This window comes from Hordeum vulgare, chromosome 5H (genome assembly GCF_904849725.1).
Source record: "Hordeum vulgare subsp. vulgare chromosome 5H, MorexV3_pseudomolecules_assembly, whole genome shotgun sequence".
Lineage (NCBI taxonomy): Eukaryota > Viridiplantae > Streptophyta > Magnoliopsida > Poales > Poaceae > Hordeum > Hordeum vulgare.
Genome location: NC_058522.1, coordinates 516,958,460 through 516,973,010, shown reverse-complemented (window position 1 = coordinate 516,973,010; position 14,551 = coordinate 516,958,460). Strand labels below are relative to the sequence as shown.

Genomic DNA, 14,551 nt, shown 5'->3' with positions numbered 1-14,551 from the left:
GAGTCCATGGGTGTTTCTGTTTCCATATTTGTGTCCAGCTCTTCGTGAGAGATCTTGACCACGAGACCACGCCAACTGCGCAGCAGCGCATCTACGTCCACCTCTCCTCCTCAGACAACGACGACTGAGCGCTCCTGTATTTTCTACCGCACGAGCTCCGATGAACTTAATTCTGCGTAGTGCGGTAGGGTAGTTATTAGCTCCGGTAGGATTAACTTAGCTCTACTTCCTCTAGTAGTTGTGCATAATGAAATGTAGTATGTATGATCATGTGTATGTGATGAACTATGAATGACCGTGATTACAATTTAGTCCGTGAAAGCTTTTTAAAAAATATGTAGTTTCATATACGGGGTCTGTTGTGCAGCGTAAGATTTCGTTCCGTAAAATCCCGCTTCGTCAAACTGTAAACGACTTTTGCAGATCGTAAAAATGTGGGGTTTGCGAGAGATGCTCTTACATGATTTCAGTATCAACATCAGGGGATACGATTCCGGAGGCTGGTAATATGGAGAAGATTAATGAGACAATATTAAAAGCTAAGAATGAAGTTAACGAGCTTATCAACCAAGAACATGGAGTTGGAACCTGAGCCAGGACACAATATTAGAAGCTAAGACCATCTCTAACAGATCCCGTATAATGTCAACCCGTAAAATGCATTTACAGTTCGCGGAAAAATGATTTTGTGGGCACGGCTACCGAGCAGACCCCGTAAAACGGACCGGTAAAATGTGATATTCGCAGAATATCATTTTTTATGGGTCCGGCTTGCTGATATCTTTTTCACGGGCCCCGTTTGCGGATATTTTTTTTACGGGTCCGGTTTACGTGGTGTGCTCGGCCGCCGCTGGCCGCCGGCTTGTAAATCAGTAATTTCAATTTCGGGCATGAAAACACATTTGTTTGTGAATATTTTTTACGGGTCTGGTTTACCGGGTTTGCTTGGCCGCCGCCCGCCGCCGACCCGTAAATCAGTAATTTACATTTTTATTTTGGACATCAAAACATATTTGTTTGCTTTTTTATTTTCTTCAAGGGCATTGGATACATAATAATTCATCAAATCTTTGTTAGAATAGCAAGACCAAAGAAGACTGTAATCACAAATAGGCATGTTAGAAGATAACCAACTTCCATAACTGCTCCCACAAGTAGGACCAACATCTTCTCCATGCCTTCATTCTTGATGTACGAATTCTTGATCTTGCATTATCCTTTCTTCGCCTTTGATTTTAAAGAATTAGACGTGGTTTTCCCTCTAGTTTCTTCTCTAATTACACATGCAGGCGCTACACGAACATCTATTAAGTTTCTTTCTATCAATAAATCAGTGTATTCTTCTTTTCAATATCAAAATGAACATCCACCTTCCTACACGCATGACCATCTCAATAAGCTACCGAAATCGAACTGAATAGGTTGAAAAAGCCGAATGAAAATAAGAACATACCCGTCATTTTCGTATTTGAAGAATACCCATCTGAGGTGTTGCGGCGTGTTAGATGCTAGCCACGGCACTGTCTGTGTGCACTCTTCGCACTATATGAGCGGCATAGGCAAGCCAGCGAGCCGCTGGGCAAGCGCCGAGCCCGAGCGACGGTCGGCCGAGTCCTTGTCGACAAACCGACATCGACGGCTAGAGGACGAACTAGTACTTGCACGCGGCGCTGGGGCTTTGCCGGAATGTGCGGGGTGCTCCCCAACATATCCGGCGAGCGCAACTAATTACAACCGGCAATCTGCAACTTTTAGGCCGGCCGAGGTAGGAGGAAGTGGTGGAGGTCAATCTCGAGCGTGTGGCGGCCCGCCAGCATGATCCCGATGGCTGGTATGGCCGGAATCCTAGGCGGCGGCCCGACGACAGTGGTTGGGGATAAGCGCGGGCTGAAAAGTCCCACCACCAACAGCCCCCGCTATATACAGGGCATAGACGGGACAAGGGGGAGAACATGCATTTTCATGGGTTGGGGTGGGAATTTTGCCGCGTCCCGCAGAAATATTTATGGATCTGGCGCGTTTGCGGAGTCTGATCCGTAATATTTTTTGCGCGGAACCATATTTTGACGGTTATTTTACGGATCAGGACATTATACGGGATCTGCTAGAAATGCTCTAAAAATGAAGTGAATCCGGTAGTATTTCTTTCACCTTCAGTTTCTTTGGTAGACTTGTTTTGAAACATCCGTTTACCATGCTCGTATAAGCTTAGAGGTTGCTTGGATCCAAGGGACTAAAACTAGTCTCTTTAAGAGGCTAAAGTTCCAAGCACCCCTCACTAAAGAGAGGCTAAAACTAGTCTTGAGGCTAAAATCTTTTAGTCAGGGGCATCCCTACTAAAATGTGCATTAGTCCTCTCTCTCCTCATTTAACTCCTCAGGCAAGTTCTGGATTGGAGGGTTTGGAGGATAATAAATGCTCATTAACTTAATTTTAGTCTCTTTAGTATTTGGATCCAAGCATGGGTGAGGCTAGCAAGTTTTAGTCTCATTATTTTTAGTCATGGGACTAAAACGTATCCAAACACCCTCTTAGAAATGTGTACAAGTAATCTTTAAAATTTACTATTATATATTTAAATGCATGCTCATATAAGCTTAGAAATGTTCATGGTTGTAATAAAATACTCATGCTTTTATAAAAGTAAATATTTTTTACCAAAATATATTATGAATATATTTTTCAAATATGTGTTAAACAAAATTCTAAATAGATGTTGAAACAATGGTTTAATGGAAAACATATTTTTTTGAATTGGGCAAACATTTTTCTGTACATTGAACAAACATTTTTTGGAAATGCCACAAACACTTTTTTGGAACCTTTGATTTATTTTAAAATGTATCGTACATTCTTTTAAAGTTTGACACATTTTTATTGAATTAAACAATATTTTTTTTACATTTGTATAAACATTTTTTAGAATGCTACGTACATTTCATTCGAAATCTATGACATTTTTTAATTTTCACATATCATTTTCTGTACATATTATTAACATTCTTCGTACAAATGATTTACATTATATACTTTTCACATTCACATTTATACATTTTATGCATGTTTAAATTCTCGCAAATGCAAGATTAACATTTTTCAAGATTCTGTGTATAATTCCTTGCGCAAGGAACATGAGAAAGTCTGGATGAAGCAGCCTACAATGGCTAGAGACCGAGACATTAGCAAGGTGTCAAAGGAACTTGATGAGGTGCTTCTGCGGGAAGAGATCATTCGGAGGCAACGGTCGTGAAGGCGACAGGAATACTTGTTATTTCCAGCAAAAAGCCTCCTGGTGGAGACGGAAGAAAAATACCATTGACAAACTGAAAAAAATGGGGAATGGGTGGAAGGAAAAGGGGATTTTATGAGATGACAACAAATATTTCCAGTCATCTGTATGCTTGTGTACTCATTGATACTCTGGACAAGAGAGTGACGGATGTTATGAACGAGAGCCTGGTTAGAGAGTTTATAGAGAAAGAGGTGAGCGATATGCTTTATTTCAAGGCCACATAAAGCCCCGGGACATGACTGTTCTTCTGCCCGGGGTTTTAATAGCATCTCTTGCAGATCTCATAAATCTGCCCCGGGACATTACTGTTCTTCTGCCCATAGGGAAGAAGATCCCCTCCACTTGCCCGGCCAATATGTCAGTACATGAGAGAAATAAACTACTTCCTCCGTTTCTAAATATAAGGTTTTTTTAGAGGTTTCACTTTAAGGACTACATACAGATGTATATAAACACTATTTAGACTGTACATTCATTCATTTTGTTTCGTACGTAGTCCTCTAATGAAATCCCTAAAAAGACTTATATATTTAAAAACGGAGGGAGTACATATTATTACCACTTGCCGTTACACGCAGGCTCCTCTGGTGACGCACGTCCTCACACTCCCTCTTCCAACGAGCACTCTGGCTCGACTAGTCTCCTCCCCCGCCCCACCTCCTGCCCTCTTTGCCAGCGTGATCGATTTCAAGATGTTGTGATCGATTTAACCAGTCCAGGTCTCGGCTCGTCCTGGCCAACATCTCTTTGGACAAGCGCGCCTGCACCCATGCATGTGCTCGGTGCTCGCCATGCATCCAGCACGAAGATCACAGTACAGCGCTGACAGATCTGGTGATGCATGCTGTGGCGACCGCTACGACAGGAGCGATGATCGCGTATCTTTCGACGGCTGCGGGCGCGGCGGCCAGCTTGGCGCGATCCACGGGCGTTGCCATACGTGGCCACGGGGATGCTCCTGCAGAGCGTGGTATGGGAGCCTAGACTTGGCTCGAGTGATACCCTGCGTATGGGGAGCGAGCGTGTCCGCGAGGCGAAGGCGCAGGTGCGCCGCCGGGAGTTTGAGGATCTCCGGCCGGTTCAAGAACGGCGAGTCCGTCGAAGACTTCGCGCTGCGGCTCAGCGGAGTCGTGGCCGATCTGGAGCTGTACGGCGACCCAGTCACGGAGCACAAGGCCGTCCAGAAGTTCTTGCGGGTGGTGCCGCGCAAGTACCTCAGATGGCAATGGCCATCGAGTCCCTGATCGATCTCAAGACGTTGTCGATTGAGGAGCTCACCGGGCGTCTGTCTGCGTGCGAAGATCATTACGACCTCGACGACGGCACGCAGGGCACCGGCCGTCTCCTGCTCACCCACGAGGAGTGGCTGGCACGAGAAAGACATGGCGGTGGCGGCGGGCCGTCCTCCTTGGGCGGCAGCGACAAGAACAAGTCACCTGCAAAGCCCAAACCTCAGGGCGGCGGCAAGGGCACGCCTGGTAACGCGGGTGCCGGCGGGTCTGGCGGCTCCCGCAACAGAAAGAAAAAAGGCAAGTATCATTACTGCAACAAACCAGGCCACTGGAAGAAGGATTGTTGGAACCGGATCAAGGAAGAAGAGCAGCAGGGCAAGAAGGAGCATGTCAACCTTGTCCGCGGCGATGAGCATGATCAAAGTTTGCTCATGGCCATGGTCACTAACCTGGTTACCACTGAGCTCGCTGCGCCTCAAGCTGTCTTCCTGAACGAGGACAAAGTGCTCCGCGCTCCCTCACCTGATGGTACCTGGTTCTTCGACACCGGAGCTAGCAGTCACATGACCGGTGAGAGGGGCATCAGGCATGTTTGCAGTGCTAGATGAGACAATGCATGGAACGGTGAGATTCGGCGCCGGGTCCAAGGTGGCAATACGCGGGAGAGGCTCTGTAGTCTTCCGGTGCAAGGACAGCGAGCAAAGAGCCCTCACCGACGTCTTCTTTATCCCAAGTCTGAAAACCAACATCATATTCGTTGGACAGTTGGATGAGGCTGGGTGCTACATTCAGATCAAGGACAGAGTTATGGTAGTCCAAGAGACCCATGCGGCCATGTCCTTGCGCGCATTAGACGGTCTGACAGCAGGTTGTACACCGGCACTCTGTCAATTGATAACCCAGCCTGCCTGCTAGCACAGGGAGATGATCAGACGTGGCGATGGCATGCTAGGATGGCATGCTAGGGAGATGATCTCAGGGCCATGTCCAGCAAGAAAATGGTGAGAGGGATGCCATCCATAGAGCACGTACAAGAATACTACGATGGGTGCGCGCTCGGCAAGCAGCACAGAGCATCTTTTCCTCAGGCCACCGCGTACCGTGCGGAACGAGGGCTCGAGCTGGTACACTCGGATCTGTGCGACCCAATCTCGCCAACCACACCTGGTGGGAATAATTATTTTCTTCTGATTCTGGATGATCACAACAAGTATATGTGGTTAGAGCTGTTCAAGACAAAAGATGAAGCGTTCGCTTGTTTCAGAAAAGTTCGGACCATGGCCGAGGCCGAGGGTCAGTGCAAACTACGGGCATTCCGCTCAGATCGGGGAGGCGAGTTCAACTCAATGGAATTCAAGGAATATTGCGAAGGGCTTGGAGTCAAGCACTACACCACAGCGCCCTATTCACCCCAACAAAATGGTGTGGTGGAGCGGCGAAATCAAACTGTGGTCAAGATGGCACGGTGTCTTCTGAAGAGCATGAGCGTGCCATCATACTTCTAGGGAGAAGCTGTGAAAACCGCGGTGTATCTTCTGAACAGAGCCCCCACCAGAAGCTTGGACGGTGTTACTCCGTATGAAGCCTGGCATGGCCGCAAGCCAAGTGTTCAGCATCTGCGAACCTTTGGATGTATGGCACACGTGAAGAAGGTTGGACCAGGCATCACCAAGCTCTCGGACCGCTCCACTCCCATGATTTTTGTGGGGTATGAAGAAGGATCCAAAGCTTATCGCGTCTATGATCCATCATCGAAGAAGGTTCAGGTGACACGTGATGTGATATTTCAAGAGAGCAGGACATGGTCATGGAGCTCTCCGAGCGCGGCAGCACCAGACAAAGCTCCCGTCGCTCCCTCAACCTTCACCGTGGTGTTTACCACAGACCACGGCGTGCACGAGCTGGACACGGGTGGCGCTGTGGCGACCACACCACGACGCGTCGAGGAGGCGCCCACTTCACCGACGCCTACGACGCCATCTCCTAGGTATGAAACACATCAGCCAGAGAGACGCACTGCAGGAATTGATGGGGTGATCCGCTGGGCTACGCCCCCGTCTCACGACGAGGAGCGCCGGGACACGAACACTGGACCTCTCCGCTACCGACGTCTTTCTTGTGTCTTGGATGAGACAGAGGGAGAGGCGGTTCGCGGACAGATGCAGCGGTGTCTGCTTAGTGCGGAGGAGCCTCGCAATATGGGCCCTACATGACTCGGCATGGAAAGCAGCCATGAATGAAGAGATGAAGTGCATCGCCGACAACCAGACCTGGGAGATCACCACTCTACCTACCGGTCACAAGGCCATTGGACTGAAATGGGTTTACAAGGTGAAGAGAGATCCAGCAGGCAACATTGTCAGGTACAAAGCACGGCTCGTCGCAAAGGGCTATGCTCAGAAGGATGGAGTGGATTTTGAAGAAGTCTTTTCACCAGTGGCGCCCATGGAAACAGTGCGGCTCCTCCTAGCCCTCGCAGCTCATTCACGTTGGAAGTGCATCACATGGATGTTAAATTCGCATTCCTCAATGGTGAACTGATGGAGGAGGTCTATGTGTTGCAGCCGCCGGGGTACCTTGCCGCTTGTCGAGAAGAAGCTGTACTTAGACTGAAGAAAGCTCTGTACGGTTTGCGCCAAGCTTCACGGGAATGGTATGCTAAACAGGATGAGACTCTACTTGATCTTGGCTTTGCACGGAGTCCACTTGAACATGCAGTTTACAGGCGCGGTAACAGTGAGTCATATCTGTTGGCGGGAGTATATGTAGACGACCTCATCATCACTGGGACCGATGCAGCCTCCATACAAGAGTTCAAGGGACAAATGCAGCAACTGTTCAAGATGAGTGACTTTGGCCTTCTAAGCTACTACCTTGGGATTGAAGTGGTACAGAAAGAGGGGGAGATCACCCTCAACCAGCATCTCGGGGAAAGGCTGTAAATCCGTCTTTTGGGCGCCGGTCGAAGCGCGCCTGTTGAAGATGTTCTTACATAGCTTCGGCTCATAGGTACATAGGTAGAGAAATGAGCAGATACAGACACATACAATAACACAGATAGTAGTGGGCACAACGCATGACAGAATTGCGCGAACAAGTAGATAGACTTATAGCAGGATGCAGTCGAATAGAAGCAACCCCACAGTCAGTATGCAGAGCATCATGGAGAGGCGGTGGCACCCGATCCAGAGGCAACGCTGGCCGCCTCATCAGAGGGCAGACCACAAGCAGCAGCGATGGCCGCCAGTGCGGTCGGAGAGGCGGGAGCACGGTCACTATCTTCAATCATTCCATCCTCGTCACAGAGCTTGGCATGGATGAGGACATCGGAGAGATCTTTGGAGGCAGCAGCAAGATCGAGCTTCTTGGCTTTGTTGCGCATTGCCCTCGAGGTGATGGAAGAGCAAAGGTAAGGCTCAAGTGCAGCAAGACGAGCACTCATGTGGGCTTTGACTCCGGAATCGACGGCCAATATAAGAGGCTGTCGTCGTATACTCCCTCCGTTTCTTAATATAGATTGGTTTGATAGTTCACAATATTTAAAAATATATGGACCATAATGATTTTTTTTAAATTAATGATAGGATTTTGTGGACATCATGTATGGGAAACGTTTCTGGCGGGTGCGTCGGCTGAACCGTTCGGCCGGCCGCACGCGACCGCGCGCGCCCGCTGACTGGGCATGCAGCATTTTTTTCGTTTAAATTGTTGCAATCAGCGACATATTTGCTGCAAGCGTTATTTTTTTGCTACATTTATCCAGTAAAAAAGCTACATATACGTTTGGTTGCGACTTCAGTTCGTCGGATTTTTCGTTACAATCGATGTTTTTTACTTTTGCTACAACCGTGTTAATTTTTGCTACAACCGGCATCATTTTTTACTGCAATCGTTCACTAAAAAAGTTGCATACACGTCACGTAAATATTTGTTACAACCAGCGTTTCATTTTTGCTACCGCGCATCATCAGCTTCGTTTTTTTTGCTACGATCACGTAGATATTACTTTTTTACCATAAATTTTGTTTTTTGTTATAACCGTCGAAAAAATTGCTACATCGCATCAAAATTTTGCTGCATCGAGGGGATGTTGCATGGAGATCCAACGGTCGGGACGCGCGCGGGATTGGTGTCGGCGCAGATCACATCATGTATCGGGTCGTTTACCTGCAGTTACTACCGTGGCAAGAAAGGGAAACTCGCAACTGCCCGCCCCACCCCCACTAGCAGCAGCTCGTCCGGGGATGAGAAAGGGAAGCCACAGTTCGTTTCTTTCCATGTATAAAAAATCGGACGCTGCGTGCCAAACCGGCCGAATGGCGCGCCGCAGCAGGTGGGTAGGGAGGCGGTGAGATAAGGCGCTTGTCGCTGTCGCTTCTCCGGTCACCACTCTCTGCACTGCACTCACTCCCTCCTCGCCTACTTCTTGATATGGAGAAGGCGGCGTCCTTCCTCTCCTCCCTCCTCGGCACCGGCGGCGAGGAGGGGCCGTCGGGGGAGCCGGCGGCGACGGTGGCGTCCATCCTCATATACCCCGTCAAGTCCTGCAAGGGCGTCTCCGTAACGCAGGCCCCCGTCACCGCCACCGGTACTAGCTACTGCTGTCCCCCAGCTTCACGGAAACCAATCATTTTTCCTCTGTCCTGTTGAGCTCGCTCTGATCTGATGGCTCCGGTGGACGGACTGCAGGGTTCAGGTGGGACCGGCAGTGGCTGGTGGTGAACGCCAAGGGCAGGGCGCTCACGCAGCGGGTGGAGCCCAAGATGGCGCTGGTCGAGGTGGAGTTGCCGCCGGCCGCCTTCGACGACGACTGGCAGCCCGCCCCTGACTCCTGCCTGGGTAGTACTCTTCTTTTCCTTTCTTTCTTTCTTGATCATTTACATTAGACATTTGATTTGTTCCAGCTGATCTAGTACTAGAGTATGATATGTTCAACCAAAGGAGAAGATGGGCTGCAGTAATTTAATTTTTATCAAGAGTTGTTTGTTTATTATAAGTTGTATATATACTAGAGTAATTTTGGTACAGAAGATGTGCTCTAATTTTCATCGTAACTAAATATTTTCGAAATTAAGTTGTGTAAACCACAATGGAGCGTCATCAGAGAAAGTTTAGGCACTGTCTCTCTGTTTTGTTTTCACAGACAGTTTGTTCAGACTAATTTAGTTTCCTGCAAAATTGTTCTCTCCCATGTGTTGCTGAAAATACTGCCTGTTATTTGACCAAGCAATACACTAACGCTAGTAGATTTGATCACAAGTAACTGTGTTTTTCTTCGTAAAAAATTTGATTACTGGGGATTCCAACTTGTATATACTCTTTGATACACTGTGACTTGCGACGCCGCTTCCTTTCTATATGCTTCACAGACGCTAACTGCAGTTATAAGAGCACCTGGGATGTGAAGTGTGATGTCCTCCCTTTTTTATGCTTCAGAAGAAATATCCTAAACATCGATTTTATTTTATCCTCTGCTGATTGCAGTTATAAGAGCACCCGGGATGGACACGCTGAAGGTCCCTCTTGCTGCGGAACACGCCACGCTTGACGACGTCTCCGTCTGGGAGTGGTCTGGTTCTGCTTATGATGAAGGCCCTGAAGCAGCTGAATGGCTCTCCGCCTATTTCGGGAAGCCAAGCCGGCTCGTGCGGTTTAAAGAAGGTTTACTCCTTGTGAATTGTGATGTATTTTCGTCACAAAATATACCTTGGATACCTGTCAACAAATATTCAGAAAATGTTTCTTGGTGAGATCGTCTCGCTGGTACTTATGGAGAATGCCTCCTTTTTCATCCTTTTTCACAGAGTCCGAAATCAGACCGACTAATCCTGAGTATGCTCAAGGCTACAAGCTCACCTTCACGGATTGCTTCCCGTTCCTGATAGCATCCCAGGTACAGTTCATACTTCACAGCTCAGACTGCTTGCCTGTTTATGAACTATCAAGGCTGTGTGCACAGTGCACTGCTGCTAAACACAAAGCTCAAGTTGACAGTCCAAATAATTTGCAGGGCTCACTGGATGCACTAAATGAGCTTCTTAAGGAACCTGTACCAATCAATCGCTTCAGACCAAAGTAAGCCGCACACTGTACATTCGGAACAACCTCTTTGCTGGCGGTTTTATGTATTATGAATTACAGTCTTGCTAAATCTCAGTCGATTGAGACATAACCAAGACTCAGTCAGTTATATATTCGTGCTATGATAGCAGGTTGCTTAGTATACCTTCTTACAGACATGGTTTGGTTTGACAGTATTTTAGTGGATGGATGCCACCCCTACGCAGAGGATCTGTGGAAAACCATAAAGATAGACAAGCTAACATTTGACGGTGTGAAGTTATGCGACCGTTGCAAGGTAAAATTTCCAGATCCAGTGTTGTGGCTCTTACTTGTCCTGGCTTGAAACTTATTTCTGCAATCATTTTCTGAAAATAAACTTGATCACCGATAGGCGATAGTGAATTTCTTGCTTCTTTTCTGTCCCACTCTCTCCATAGAAAAATTAGCACAGGCTGAAGTCCTAAGTTGGCTTAGTTCTTGAATAGCCTTCTAGTTATTTGAGTGCAAGCGATTAATGGATATGTGAGTTGGCATAATCCTGGCCTCCTTAGGTAATCTTGATGAAATTGAGAAGCACCTCCAACTCTCCAAGTGTGCAAGTAACTCAACACCAGATTGAGTGATGGGCATAGGTTTCACAATGCTGATAATTATGAACTTGTTCGCTACGACCAGAATTCAACAGCATGTTGTGCACACCTAACATTCACAAGGCAATATAATTAAGACTACATACTCTATGCTTAGTTTCTGTATTTGCTGATTAATCAGGTGCCTACGGTTAATCAAGAGAATGGAATACTTGGCACCGAACCTACAGAAACCATGCTGACATTCCGGTCCGGTGAAGTGCTCCGTCCGAGCCACAAGAATAAGCAGAAGGTAATTAATTGCCCCCTTCAAACTCTTCAAGAGTAGAAGAACAAGCTGTTAGTTAACCTCTCTTGTTTTGCAGGTCTACTTTGGGCAAAATCTGGTCTGCAAGGAATCGGTATCAGCAAAGGGCAAAGGGAGGATCGTCAAGGTCGGCGACCCGGTTTACGTTCTTCAGACATACCCTTCTTCCGATGAAGTTCCAGCCTGAGCGAGGGCTTGGTAGTACGTACTGTATCTGTGTTTATGTGTGCGTCGAAGAGATGACCGGGTCGGTTGATTTTGTGTGCACATTACGTAAATTCAACTTAGCAATAAAAGCTCGACGAGCGTGATCGTCGTGCCCTCCATCTCAAACAATTTCATACCATCTGGTTCTTCAGTCGACGTCTGTCGATCGGTCAAACAGTTGAATGTGCTTCTCGGTGGTCTGCTGATGTTCATGTTAGTGAAGCATTCGTTGTCAGAGACTTATGAACTGACGAACATGGTCGCCATTATGAAATTCAAGATGGAAAGTTACATAGGAGTAGCATTATTCTGAATTACACAAAACAATATGTGTCAAAAGGAGGCAAAAGTTAGGTGGCTACGTACATACATACACAAAATGAACATGGTCACACTCAGAACACAGCCTACAAGTATATATGTCTGCACTACTTCCTCCGAACTTGAGCAGAAAATGGCGTCCAGCTTCCAAAACCACTGATGGCATCTAGATCTGGTCTTCACATCACACTGTAATGGCAGTTATCATAGCCTGCAAAGGAGGATCAAGACAGCAAGAAATTAATGGTTACAGCATCAGTCAATCACAAGAACAGCAAAGAAGAATGGAAGATGCATGGCAATGGGGTTGAAGGGGAGGAGATGATGTGGCTTACTTGGGTCCTTGGTGATGAGCATGGCGGTGCCGCCGAAGTCGCAGGTGGCGCCGGTGGACTTGGCGCGCTGCCAGTAGCTGTTGAAGGCGTAGGAGGCGTGGGACGTCATGGTGTCCGGCTTGAAGCAGGTGCCGTCGGCCTGGAGGGACTCGCAGTCGGCGCCCGACGCGCACGCGTAGTCCATGGCCTGCTGCACGATCGCTGCCGGCACCGACGGCTTCGCCACGCACCACTCGCCGTGTCCCCCGGACGGCGACGGCGGCCCGGTCGTCGGCGGGAGCACCACCGGTGGCTGGAAGCTGCCACCCGGCGGGCTCGGGGACGATCCCGATCCCGACCCGGACCCCGGCGAGGACTCCGGCGGCGGGTACGGCGCGTAGTCGGGCGGGCTTGGCGTCACCTCTGGCGGGCTTGGGAACGGCGTCACCTCTGGTGGGCTGGGAGTCACCTCCGGTGGCCCCGGGAACGGCGTGACCTCGGGTGGGCTGGGAGTCACCTCTGGTGGCCCCGGCGTGACGTCCGGCGGGCTGGGCTCGCCCTCCGGTGGACCCGGGAACGGCTCGACCTCCGGCGGACTGGGCGTGACCTCCGGTGGACCCGGGAACGGCTCGACCTCCGGCGGGCTGGGCGTCACCTCCGGTGGCCCCGGGAACGGTGCGACCTCCGGCGGGCTGGGCGCAACCTCCGGCGGACTCGGGTACACTATCGGCGGCAGCGGCGTCACATCCGGCGGGCTCGGGAACGGCTCGACGTCCGGAGGGCTAGGCGCGACGACTGGCGGCAGTGGCGCTATCTCGGGCGGACTGGGCGCGACGACCGGTGGCAGCGGCGCTATCTCGGGCGGGCTGGGCGCGACGACCGGCGGCAGCGGCGCGATCTCCGGCGGGCTGGGCGCCACGACCGGCGGCAGTGGCGCGATCTCCGGCGGGCTGGGAGCGACGACCGGCGGCAGCGGCGCGATCTCAGGCGGGCTCGGCACGACCTCCGGCGGGCTGGGCACGACCTCAGGCGGGCTCGGCGTTACCTCGGGCGGCGGAGGGGAGTAGAACTGCATGGGCGGCGGCGGCGAGAGGTATGCGAAGGACGGCGCCGGGATGACGGGCGGCGGCGAGGAGGCTTCCGGCGCGCAGCCGGGTGATCCCGGAGGCGGAGAGGCCGAGTGGTGGTCCGACTCGGAGTACTGGTCCAGCAGCTCGTCCACCGTCACCACCTTCGCTCCTGTTTGTGCACCCAACATAACCATCAATCAGTGTGACGTTAGTGCTTTTCTTAATAAGCTAACTTAACCGAATGTATACAAATTTCGCGGCAAGGAATTTCAGTAAGATCAACCTGTTAGCATGCTATAAGATCGACCGGATTTGCACGTACACAACATTGTGAGTACGAATTGACACACAAATTTCAGCAAAATTTGGCGTAAAACTCCGGTAAGCGCGGGCAAAATTTTGTTGATGGGGTGGCAAACACACACGACCCGCACACACCTCTCGCTCAAGTGCGGCGTCCTCTTAAGGAAGTGTATTAAGATCGATGGAAGAAGCAGGAGCATACATACCGCATTGCGCGACGAAGAAGGCGAGCACGACGACAATGGCGGGGAGGAGGAGAGGGCGTGAAGGGCACCGGAAGCTCTTGCGTTCCCCCATGGCCGGTGCTTTCCTGTGCAATGAGGGGAATGGAGCTGGGGCTGCTGATATAGCCATGGAGCATGGTTGTGCAAAGGTTAAAGGTTAAAGGAGGAGACATTGCAAATGCAGCAAAGCTACTAGCAGAATCCAGTGAAGTGAAAGAGTGAGGGATGGGTGAGCTTTAGAGTGTGTTTGGTAAACACTGAGGCAGAGGCAGAGCACGGAAATGATTGGATTTGTTGGTGGGTTTGAGGTTCTTTTCTCCTTTGGCAGTCTTGGCACAGATGCTTTGCTTGCTACCGCCCAGAGAGAAATGAGGATGGATCCTCCTTCCTCCTCCAGCCGACTCCATGGCTCCTTTTCCTCCTCATTTGCTTCGGATCCACTCAACATAGGTCCCCACCCCACACAAAAAAACAGCATCTGCATATCGTTGTAAAATGTGTTCATGCACGCAAGGATCTTATTTATTGTACGTACTACAGTTTTCATAAAGTTCAAATTTGCGGACGGGAATTAAAAGGGCACAGGATTAACTCAAAAAAAATGGCACAAAGCAGCAGACAGCGGGCA

General features: G+C 49.6%; 2 protein-coding genes across 2 annotated transcripts; one reads left to right on the top strand and one right to left on the bottom strand.

The window, feature by feature from the left end:
* The first annotated feature begins 8,832 nt into the window (after positions 1 to 8,832).
* On the top strand, positions 8,833 to 11,817 carry LOC123452013 (mitochondrial amidoxime reducing component 2-like). The gene is made up of 8 exons (XM_045128586.1): positions 8,833 to 9,112; positions 9,214 to 9,363; positions 10,009 to 10,185; positions 10,329 to 10,417; positions 10,535 to 10,599; positions 10,780 to 10,882; positions 11,359 to 11,469; positions 11,543 to 11,817. Exons 1-8 carry the CDS (start codon positions 8,956 to 8,958, stop codon positions 11,669 to 11,671), a joined length of 981 nt encoding a protein of 326 aa, XP_044984521.1. The 5' UTR covers positions 8,833 to 8,955; the 3' UTR covers positions 11,672 to 11,817.
* A 109-nt stretch (positions 11,818 to 11,926) lies between these two features.
* Positions 11,927 to 14,134, bottom strand: LOC123452011 (extensin-like). Its single transcript, XM_045128582.1, has 3 exons — positions 13,906 to 14,134; positions 12,348 to 13,565; positions 11,927 to 12,223 (listed from the first exon to the last, which is right to left on the bottom strand). The coding sequence occupies exons 1-3, from the start codon at positions 14,051 to 14,053 to the stop codon at positions 12,192 to 12,194; spliced, it is 1,398 nt and encodes a 465-aa protein (XP_044984517.1). The 5' UTR covers positions 14,054 to 14,134; the 3' UTR covers positions 11,927 to 12,191.
* Positions 14,135 to 14,551: the final 417 nt, after the last annotated feature.

What these genes read in the sequence shown, in the direction of transcription:
- LOC123452011 (XM_045128582.1), bottom strand. Translation starts at nt 14,053, where the DNA reads ATGGCTATATCAGCAGCCCCAGCTCCATTCCCCTCATTGCACAGGAAA. An exon ending in CTTCTTCGTCGCGCAATGCG is followed by an intron (nt 13,566 to 13,905) that starts GTATGTATGCTC and finishes GTGCACAAACAG; the next exon opens with GAGCGAAGGTGGTGACGGTG. An exon ending in GCTCATCACCAAGGACCCAA is followed by an intron (nt 12,224 to 12,347) that starts GTAAGCCACATC and finishes CCTCCTTTGCAG; the next exon opens with GCTATGATAACTGCCATTAC.
- LOC123452013 (XM_045128586.1), top strand. Translation starts at nt 8,956, where the DNA reads ATGGAGAAGGCGGCGTCCTTCCTCTCCTCCCTCCTCGGCACCGGCGGC. An exon ending in CGTTCCTGATAGCATCCCAG is followed by an intron (nt 10,418 to 10,534) that starts GTACAGTTCATA and finishes AATAATTTGCAG; the next exon opens with GGCTCACTGGATGCACTAAA. An exon ending in ATCAATCGCTTCAGACCAAA is followed by an intron (nt 10,600 to 10,779) that starts GTAAGCCGCACA and finishes TTGGTTTGACAG; the next exon opens with TATTTTAGTGGATGGATGCC.